The sequence below is a fragment of the Muscardinus avellanarius genome (assembly GCF_963383645.1).
Source record: "Muscardinus avellanarius genome assembly, chromosome: 3".
Classification (NCBI taxonomy): domain Eukaryota; kingdom Metazoa; phylum Chordata; class Mammalia; order Rodentia; family Gliridae; genus Muscardinus; species Muscardinus avellanarius.
Window position 1 is genome coordinate 117,071,459 of NC_137788.1, and position 10,927 is coordinate 117,082,385.

The 10,927-nt window shown below is 46.9% G+C and overlaps 1 protein-coding gene across 1 annotated transcript in view; it reads right to left on the reverse strand.

Moving 5' to 3' along the window:
- The window catches only part of SNX27 (sorting nexin 27), a gene marked incomplete at both ends in the record, with an annotated part of 76,502 nt that extends 65,902 nt beyond the window's left edge, over nucleotides 1-10,600 (reverse strand). Inside the window, one exon of the mRNA XM_080692965.1 lies at nucleotides 10,299-10,600. Within this exon, the coding sequence (XP_080549091.1) occupies nucleotides 10,299-10,600 (302 nt within the window). The remainder of the gene's footprint in view (nucleotides 1-10,298) is intronic.
- Nucleotides 10,601-10,927: the final 327 nt, after the last annotated feature.

Below are 10,927 nucleotides of genomic sequence, written 5' to 3' on the forward strand. Positions count from 1 at the left end.
ATGCTGTATGTCAAAATAAAGAATTTAAATTAAAAGAGGCATCTTCATGTCAAAAGAACAGATCCAGAGGAAGCAGCACTGAAACAGAATACCACGGTTAGGGCACAGCACAGATGGGCCTGATTCAAATAAGAATGAAAAGTTTCAGCCGGGCGCGGTGGCGCACGCTCGGAATCCCAGCATTTGGGAGGCGAGACCAGAGGATCGTAGTTCGCGGACAGCCTCAGGTCCTCAGCGAGGCCCTTCACAACTCAGTGAGATCCTGTTTCAAAAATAAAGGACTAAAAAATAGGGCTGGGGGTGTAGAATGCCCAGTACCGGGGAAAAAAAAAAAAGTTTAAACTGGAAGCCCAACAACTTGAAACATGAGAGAGACAGCCTTGCATGGTGGTGTGCTCCTGTAATCCCAGTGGTTGGGAGGCTGAGACAGGAGGATGGAAGGTTTGAGGCGAGCCTCAGCAATTTAGTGAGGCCCTCTACAACCTAGTAAGACCCTGTTTCAAAATAAAGAATGAAAAGTAGGGCTGGGGGTATGGCTTGGAGGTAGAATGACCCTGGGTTCAATCGCCAGTATCAAAAATTAATTAATTGATTAATTAATTAAAAAAGAAACATAAGACAGAGAAATGGAAATTTCAGAAGCTGGACTGCACTGGGAAGTGAGATGCACACGCAAGTTGAAGGTAACTGGCTTTTCCTCGGATGTCTCCAGCCCTGAGTTTCAGTCTTTATATAGTACAAGCTAGTCCAAGAGACGAGAGGCCCTGAAACAGCAATATTCCTCTCTGGCTTTAGAACTGCTAATCAATCTGTCCTGGTAAATAATAAAAACTGAATTCACAGGAAGCCCTGGGTGTTAATGCACACACAACTATATTCTGAGCTCATAAACAGAATAAAACCCAAGCTGCTTTGCATTCAAAGGCCTTTCCAATCTCACCTCGATCTTTCTTTCCAGTTTCTTTCTGATCTCACCACAATCTTTCTTTCCAGTTTCTTTCCTTTTTTTTGTTGCGTACTGGGGATGGAGGCCAGGGTCATCCTACCTCCAAGTTACACCCCCAGCTCTATTTTTTTATTCTTTATTTTGAAACGGGGTCTCAATGCGTTGCAAAGGGCCTCACTAAATAGTGGCTGAGGCCATCCTTGAACAGCGATCCTCCTGTCTCAGCCTCCCAAATGCTGGGCTTACAAGCGTGGGCCACCACGCCCGGCTATTCTTTCCAGTTTCACAATCATCTACAAACAGTATCTTTAGGCCCTTTGCTATTCTGCCCGCTTTTCGTAAGTCCCTCCCTTTGGTCACACGAGTTCCTCAGCCTGTGAAATCTTCCTCCTTTCTCTGCTGCTGACACTGGACCTGCCCTTCAGCCAGTTTAAAAGCCTTCCCCAACCTCTCTCCCTGCGATCCCGGGTGACTTTCTGCTCAGTCCCCGCTGTGCCTGTCCTTCACCACAGCGAGGAGTTACCTGTTCCTTCCCTGCGGCCTGTGCTTCCAGGGGCCAGGGACTCCGAGGCCTGCGCCACGCTCCACACACTCGGCGCTTAACTGAGGAACCAGGCTGAACACAAGCTAATGGGCCAACAACAGGCAAAGCAATGCCTACATCAGTGTTTTTCACAAGTGAACAAGTTGTGAGATTAACGTAGTTGGCTACCATCAGCTTTCGAAAACAAGACGAGCCAAGCGTGGTATAGCTGGGAGGTAGAATGCCCCCCCCCCAGTACAAAAAAAGGACCAAAGAGAACCACAGTGTGTGACACCAGTAAGTATAGTAGTTTCGGTGATATTTGTTGCAGAGGTTTTTTGCATATATATTGGGTTGTAATATAAAATGTATTTCTTGCAATTAAATATATATATTTGTTTGTTTTTTAAAGCCGGGCATGGTGGCACACGCTTGCATTTGGTAGGCTCAGAAAGGAGGATCGTGGTTCAGGCAGCCTCAGCTACTTAGTGAGGCCCTCTGCAACTCAGTGAGACCCTGTTTCAAAATAAAGAATGAAAAATAGAACTGAGGGTGTAGCTCGGAGGTAAAATGCCCCTGGGTTAGTAAATATATATATATATAGTACCTGGGTGTGGTGATGCATGCCTGTAATCCCAGTATTTAGGCTGAGACAGGAGGATTTCAGGTTCAAAGACAGCCTCAGCAATGTAGCAAGACTGTAACATAGTGAGACCCTGTTTCAAAACTAAAAATTTTAAGAAGGGCTGGGGGTGTAGCTTGGAGACAGAATGCCCCAGTTCAGTCCTCAGTAACACACACACACACACACACACACCTTTTAAACTGTGTAACAACTTTTTTCCAAATGTGGGCTGGAATTATACCACCTGTACTTAGGCTCTTACTGGACTGAAACCCAAGAAACATCCATAAGCCTGACAGCTGAAGAACAGAAAGAATCCAACTGGCTCCAACCTAAACCACCACAACATCCTCTGTCAGTAATGCCCTCACCTAATGAATGAACTCACCACAGAGCACACTGGAAAAGCACTTTGTGGCGATCATAAATAATAAAGTGTTTGCTTGTCAATTAAGTCTCTTTGCCTACCTACAAGATCATAAGAATTATCCCAAGTGAGACTTATCTTTAAAAATAATTATCCTTGAGAACATGATAACAAGCCCTCACCTAAAACAAACCAGTCAGCGGCAGCTGGGAAGACAACTGTTCCAAACAAAAACTTGTAAGACAAATTGTGTGTGTGTGTGTGTGTGTGTGTGTGTGTGTCTAAGAATGGAACCCATGGGCATTCTACCTCTGAGCTATGCCCCCGGCCCTATTTTACTTGGACACAGGGTCTCGCTAAGTTGCTGAATGCCTTGGTTAAGTTGCTGAGGCTGACTTCAAACCTCCGATCCTCCTGTCTCAGCCTCCCAAGTACTGGGATTACAAGCATGGACCACCCAGCTCAAAATTAGAAATATTTCTAAAGTTACAATTACAGCTGTCATGCTCTCTTCACTAACAACCAAATGAGTTAAGACAGCAACAATAAGGACAAAGAATGTCAGCCTGAGTCCACCATCTCTCCTCTTAAGAATAGGAGATAAAGGGTAAATAAAATTTAAGATGGCCAGCCTCAGCAACTCAGCAAGACCCTGGTTTGGTTTTGGAGGGGAGAATTACTAGGGATTGAACACAGGAGCATTCTACCTCTGAGCTACACCCCCAGCCTTTTATTTATTTATATATATATATTTTTTTGGTGGTACTGGGGATGGAACCCAGAGGCATTCTACCTCCCAGCCCAGCCCTATATTTTTATTCTTTATTTTGAAACAGGGTCTCACTGAGTTGCAGAGGGCCTCACTAAGTAGCTGAGGCTGTCTGCAAACCATGATCCTCCCATCTCAGCCTCCCGAATGCTGGGATTATAAGCATGTGCCCTCCCAGCCCTTAGTTTTTGTTTTGAAATAGGGTCTCTAGGTTGATGAGAATCTCACTACTTGCTGAGGCTGTCCGTGAACCTGCAATCTTCCTGTTTCAGCCTCCCAAGTACTGGGATTAGAGGCATGCGCCACCATGCCAGCTAAAACCCTACTTCAAAATAAAAAGGGCCCATGGTAGCTCATGCTTATTACCTAGGTATTTGGGAGGCTGTGACAGCAGGATCAAAGGTTCACAGCCAGCTTCAGCAAATTAGGCCCTCCACAACTTAGTGAGACCCTGTTTCAAACTAAAAAATAAAATAAAATGGGGCTGAGGGTATAGCTCAGAGGTAGAATGTCTCTAGGTTCAATCACTAGTACAAAACTATATAATATACATACATATATATGTATACATAAATAAATTTGACAATTCAGTAAGGCAAACTCAATATTCAACTGCTGTCCAAGTTAATAAGAATCTAACTAAATATTAACAATTTAAGTTAACTAGTCAAGGTCAAGAAGAGTTGACTATTTTATCACCAAGAAGAGCTGAGAAATCAAAGAAAATAGAAAATACACTAGATTTAGGATGACAAGACCTTGTTTTAATTCCTACTGCCAACCATTAGTACAACGTTTGGTTTCAGTTACAAAACAGGAAGAATTTTACTAATATTCATTCAGCAAGTATTTACTGAGGAATACCTTCTATGTGCCACCAGATCTCTGGCTACAGATTCAACAAATACAGTTTGACGAAGTTCCTGCTCCTTTTTTTTTTTTTTTTTTTTGTACTGGGGGTGGAACCCAGGGCCCTTCTACCTCTGGGCTATACTCCCAGACCTAATTTTATATTTTATTTGGAAACAGGGTCTCATTAAGTTGCTGAGAGCCTCACTAAGTTGCTGAGGCTGGCTTTGAACCTGTGACCCTCCTGTCTCAGCCTTGGAAGAGCTGGGATTACAAGCGTGCACCACCACGCCCAGCTAGTCCTGCTCTTAAGGAAGTCCATAACTTTCCTGTCTCCAGAGCTTTTGTCAAGCACAAATGCAAAAGTACTGCAATCATTAGCACACTACCACATTACAAAGTGCTACAAGGACTAGATTCCTATTGTAAGCGCTTAGCAAGATCCAATAAAGTATACTTGATCAGACAGAATGGTTAGTACTTAACTGATTTTCCACTTAAGTTAAAATTCAGGAGCCAAGCCGGGTGTGGATGCTTGTAATCCCAGCATTTGGGAGGCTGAAACGGGAAGATCACGCAGGTTTGAAGCCAGCCTCAGCTACTTAGTGAGGCCCTCCGCAACTCAGTGAGACCCTGTTTCAAAACAAAGAATAAAAAATAGGGCTGGGGTGTAGCTCGGTGGTAGAATGCCCCTGGGTTCCATCCCCAGTACAAAAAAAAAAAAAAATTCAGGAGCCTAAGAGAAATTATTTGTTAGCATATTCTTAACTCATGACCCTGTTTGTTTGTTTTGGTACTAAACATTGAACCCAGGGGCATTGTGTGTGTGTGTGTGTGTGTGTGTGTGTGTGTGTGTGTGTTACTGAGAATGAAACCAAGGGATTTTCTACCCTCCGGGCTATACACCCAGACCTATTTTATACTTTATTTGGAAACAGGGTCTCACTAAGTTGCTGAGAGCCTCACTAAGTAGCTGAGGCTGGCTTCGAAACTGTGTGATCCTCCTGTCTCAGCCTCCCAAGAGCGGGGATTACAAGTGTGCGCCACCACGCCCAGCTGATCAATAACCATTTCAAACACTATTACCAAACTCTACCTGGAAAATCTGAGCCAACAGAATTCAGTTACAATTAAGAAAACAGCTCTTGAGACGGTACTTTGAGGCCAGCATTATGTGACTCATATAACTTATAAAAATACTTTTAGTGGCACTAGCCTCTTTTTATTAAATGATTTTCAAAATTCTACACAAAACAAAGTTAAAAAAAAAATTTAACTCCCTAAAGTGCTGAAAGGTTTGCTAAATTGTTGAGACTGACTTCAAATCTGCAATCCTCCTGTCTCAGCCTCCCAACTACTGGGATTACAAAAATATTGACTCTCCATAAACAAAATTATATATATAATCTACTATCTCTTCTGATCTTAACAAGAGAAGGTCAATGGGTACATTAATCTGGTAACTATCAGAGAGGAAGGCAATACTGACTACAATAAATACATGATTTTTTTTTTTGCAGGTATGGGGATGGAACCCAAGGTCATTCAACCTCCAAGCTACACCCCCTGCCCTGTTTTTTATTCTTTATTTTGAAACAGGGTCTCACTAAGTTGTGGAGGGCCTAAGTAGCTGAGACTGTCCACAAACCGCGATCCTCCGATCTCAGCCTCCCAAATGCTGGGATTACAAGCGTGCGCCACCACGCCCGGCTATAAATAAATACATGATTTTGAATGCTTGCAAGACAACCTTAGAAGTCCATGCTGAAAGATCATTCTCGCCAAACACCAAAGAAAGAGGAAGCAGCCAAGAAATAAACCTAACCCCTCAAAAATCTAGGCAGTCCCAAATCCATATCCATTGTACACTAAAACCTTCCCAAAGGCGTCTCTCAAGAAGTCAATCAGAGCTCTTGGAATTACTTTAACCTGATCAAATTAACCTGAAGCCAGTTACTTTCCATACCATATAATTAGCGCAAAGATGTATTTATTTCAGTTTCATCTGTAGAAAGCACCCTTCACACATTAGCCTCCAGGTATGTGGACATCAAAGGGAAAACAGTGTACGTTACACCGGGAAAATTACAAGTTGGAGTCTAGCATCGCTGCTCAGGAAAACTTCCCCGCTGCAGTATAATTTAAGAGCCCAGAGGGCTTCTTCATACTCTAAAACCAACTCCTGCAACCCGACTCGCTCCCAAACCAGTTACAATCTAGGCAGTTTTGAAAGGGAAAAGGACAAGCTGAGCCATACTGGCTCCAATTTAGTTTAATGACTGTTCCAAGATTCAGTGACGATGAAGCCTTGGTAAGCAGACTCTAAAACACACACACACACACACACACACACACACACACACAGAGAGAAATCGATGGACTTCTACATTTGTACCTTTTTTTTTTTTTTGCAGTACTGGGGATGGAACCCAGGGGCATTCTACCTCCGAGCTACACCTCCTGCCCTAATTTGTATTCTTTATTTTGAAATAGGGTCTCACTGAATTGCAAAGGGCCTCACTAAGTAGCTGAGGCTGTCTGCGAACTGCGATCCCGTCTTAGCCTTCCAAATGCTGGGACTACACAAGCGTGCGTCACCATGCCTGGCTTGCAGTACTGGGGATTGAACCCAAGGGGCATTCTACCTCCAAGCAACACCCTCAGCTGTTTTTTATTCTTTATTTTGAAACAGGGTCTCAGTTGCACAGGGCCTCACTAAGTAGGTCGGGCTGGCCTCAAAAAGTGTGCGCCACCACGCCCTGCTCACTTTCACTCGCTTAATCTCAAAGTTACTGTTCTTTCACACCTCTGTAAGTTGTCCAAACAACCACAATATATGAAAATTGTACCAAAAACCATTTGAACATAGAGGGAAAGGATCTAAAATATGGGAAGAGTCTTAAAAAGCAATTATCAAGGTCCAAACAGCCACATAGGACTTGACACATAAGATACATCTACACAGTGATACTCCGCCTTCCCCTAACTCATACCACACTCGGTACTTCGGCAGTGTGGAAAGAATTCCTAGGACAACAGAGAGGTTAAAAGAACCGGAGTGAAAGACGAAAAAGAAAAGCTCTAAGGACTGTCACCCAAAGACTGCTTCTGGAAAATCAGCATCAATCAAGTAAGATCAAAACCAGTAGCAGGAACCGGGCATGTCATCCTGCATTCGGGAGACTGAGACCCGAGGATCGCGGTGGTTCGTGGACAGCCTCAGCTACTTAGTGAGGCCCTCCGCAACTCAGTGAGACCCTGTTTCAAAATAAAGAATAAAAAATAAGGCAGGAGGTGTAGCTCGGAGGTCAAATGTCCCTGGATTCCATCCCCAGACCCGCAAAAAGTAATAATAATAACAACAACAGAGCAGGCACAGCAAGGCATGCCTCTGTGGTAGCTTGAAAGCCTAAGGAAAAGATGCAGCCAAGGAAGGGAGGGAGGGAGCGAGGAAGGGCCAGACTGCGCTGCTGAGGCTCCAGGGATGTTAATCACCCTCCAGCTTAGCTCTGTGCTGCAACTACCACTACCTCCACTACAGTACTAGGAAAGTTGGAAAGAATTTGGAAACCAAACTACACAGCTGGAGAAACCAATGCCAGGAAGACTTCTGGTCATCACATCCTTCTAGAGAGGTCATCTAGGCAAAGGGTCCCCACCCTCTGAAAGAGACAACGCTCTTCACTCACTTCCAAAGCTAGGCCAAAACACAATGTGAAAAGACTTCCCAGGTTCCTAGCCCGGAACCTGAGCCTGAGGCGAGTCCATTCACCTGTCCCAGTAGGATCACCCGAGGTCTCCTTTACACCTAGTTTGTATATGGACTCTGACTGACGCAAAAACCACAATAAAGGCAATGTTTGTGTGGATACACACGCACACACAGCAGATCACGCTAGCTGTAGTCTCCTAGGGAATCACTTATTTTTGCTTAGTTCCATTAGACCCTGTAAAGAGTAAATGGTTTAGAACTTTATAATTAATTTTTTTAATTTTTAAAAATAGCTGGATCCAAAATTAACTCCCAAGGGGAAAGGAAAATGACAATTCCAAGAGTTTTCTAGCAGAAAAAAAACATTAACCATGGATTTTAAGTTATGTACAAAGCAAATAACTAGGTACAAGAAATCAAAAGGTTGTCATTATATTTTTTATGAATTCCCTGCTCCCCAAAAGACTATGAATATTTTGCCAGAGAATACTGAAAAATACCATATAGGGCATTAATGAGGGGGGAGGCATCTATTAGTAAAAGGATATGGTACAATATCTCCAAACAGGTGGTGTGGTATGCTATGCTTTCCTGAGGTACAAGGGATGAGAAAATATAATGAGTGGCCATCACAGAGTAGACGGGCAAGGATAAGGGCAGGGGAGCAAGATGAACCAGAAAGGGTGGGCTCCTCTCCCAAGCCAGACTTTCAAGATACCATCCCCTTTGGAAACCTTGGGGAGAACCTCCCGTTTTCTGAGAGCAAAGACTAGCATCTGTGGAAACCACCATTAAAACAAAATACTTTAAAAATGAGAAAAGATTTTATGTGGGCAAATCCCAGCACGGAGAGAGCAAAAGTATGAGAAAACATATACAATATAGATGTAGGAAGAGAAACAGAGTGGAAAACAGCTGAGGAGACTGGAGACAATGAGAGCCTGGACCACCTGCAAGTCAACCAGCAAGGGGTATATGCATTTTAATACATAGTACAAAAATACAATTGTAACACTTAGGAGAGTGGAGGAGGTCTGCAGAGAAATTGCCAGAGCCAGGCTTGGTGGCCACGCTTGTAATCCCAGCCTTTGGGAGGCTGAGACTGGAGGATCAGGGTTCCCAGACAGCCTCAGCTACTTAGTGAGGCCCTTGGCAACTCAGTGAGACCCTGTTTCAATATAAAGAGTAAAACATAGGGCTGGGGGTGTAGCTCATAGGTAGAATGCCCTGGGTTCCATCCCCATTCCACAGAAAGAGAGAAAGAGAGATAGAAAGAGAGAAAGAGAGAAAAAAGAAGGATGGAAGGAAGGAAGGAAGGAAAGAAAGAAAGAAAGGAAGGAAGGAAGGAAGGAAGGAAGGAAGGAAGGAAGAAAGAAAGAAAGAAAGAAAGATAGATGCCGTGGGGATCTGAGGTTGAAAGAGCACGCTGGGGGAGGGACTGCATGCAGCAGGGTGGGTTGCAGCAGCAGAAGGGACCTTAAAAAGGAAGGGAAGGCAAGCTACAGCAGAGAAAGAAGTCAGAGAAAGTCAAATGTGGGCTCACAAGAGGCTAGAGTAGGAGTGAGAATGGGGCCGGACGTGCCCTAATGGAGTGCAGAGGTCAAAGACTCAAAAGGAGACCCCAGCGGGGGGGGAGTAGGGCTTGGAGAGCTCTACCATACACAGGACTGAGAGGAGCGGGAGTATGCCGCGCAAGGCGGGCACGTAATCCCAGTACCTGGGAGGCTGAGACAGGAGCATGTCAGTGAGACAGGGGCAAGCAGTGAGACTCTCGGCAACCTAGCGAGACCCTGTTTCAAAACAAAAATACAAAGGGCCTGGGGTGGAGCTCAGAGGTAGAAAGCCCCTGGGTTCAGCCCCCAGGACTACAAAAAATAAAAATAAAAAATAAAAATCAATTAATGAAAAAGTGTGAGTATGGTAAATGATAGAACCCAGAGGCCCAGAAAGGAATGCACTAGAGAGAGAGAGGGGATGGAGACGCTAGATTCAAAATCAGGGCATAATCGCGGATTAGGGAGAAGAGATTGTGGTGTCAGCCCCTCCTCTCAAAAGGCATGCGAGGGTCAGAAAAGGAGGCGTCGTCTTGGGGAGTGTGAATACAAAAGACAGGGGAGGAAGGGGCAAGAATGTTAAAAATATAGGAAGTGCTAACCTAAGGGAAGAGGGGAACTAAAGAAAGAAAAAGAGAGGAGTGGGTGGGAGAGGAGGCAAAGTGGGAGCCGGCCAGGTCCCGCTTACTTGTCTCGAGGGCAGGAGGGACAGCCCACGGGGGCTGCGGGGAGTGGCGGGGAACAAGAAACTAGGGTGCTCGCGACGTGGGGAGCACACGCTGCGGGCCGGGTCGGGGAGACGCGGTGAGCGGAGCGGAGGCGATGGCGCGCAGGGCCGGCGGACCCCGGCGCGCAGCCCGGGGCAGGGGGCGCAGCGCGGCCCAGGGCGGCGGCGGGGGCCGGCGCGCAGACGGGGCGGCGGGAGCGGGGCGGCGGGCGGGGTCGGATACTCACACCTCCAGGATGCGGTCCCCCTTGCGCACCCCGGCGCGATCGGCCGCCCCCCCGGGCAGCACGGCGCTCACATGCTGCAGCGGCGCGTACAGCTCCCCGTTGATGCTCCGCAGCTGCCCGCCCTCGCTCACTTGGCCCCGCACGTTGAAGCCGTAGCCGGACTCGGACTTGACGATGCGCACGACGCGCGGGCCGCCGCCGCCGCCGTTCCCGGCGCAGTGGAGCCCGGAGCCCCCGCCGCCGCCGCCGCCGTTCCGGTGAGGGGCTGCGGGGTGAATCCCTTCCCCGTCCTCGTCCGCCATCTTGCGAGCAGTCGAGCCGTCCCCCGCCCCCCGACGCCTCCACTCCCTCCCGGCGCGCGCCCGCCCTCCTCAGCAGCCGCGCGACCCCCGACGCGCGCGCCCGCTCCGCCGGACCGGGTCCGAGTCGGCCACCGAGCGGCTGGCGGGGGAAAGCGGAAGGCTGGGCCGCGGGGCCTGCTGGGAGCTGTAGTTTCAGGGCCGAGCCGGCCGAGGGGCGGAGCTCGTATGACGCGTCCGGGAGCAAGACCTGCTGGGAGTTGTAGTTTCTTCACCAGACTCTGAGAGTTTCTCCTGTATTGGATGGTGAGCCTCGATAAGCCACCGCTG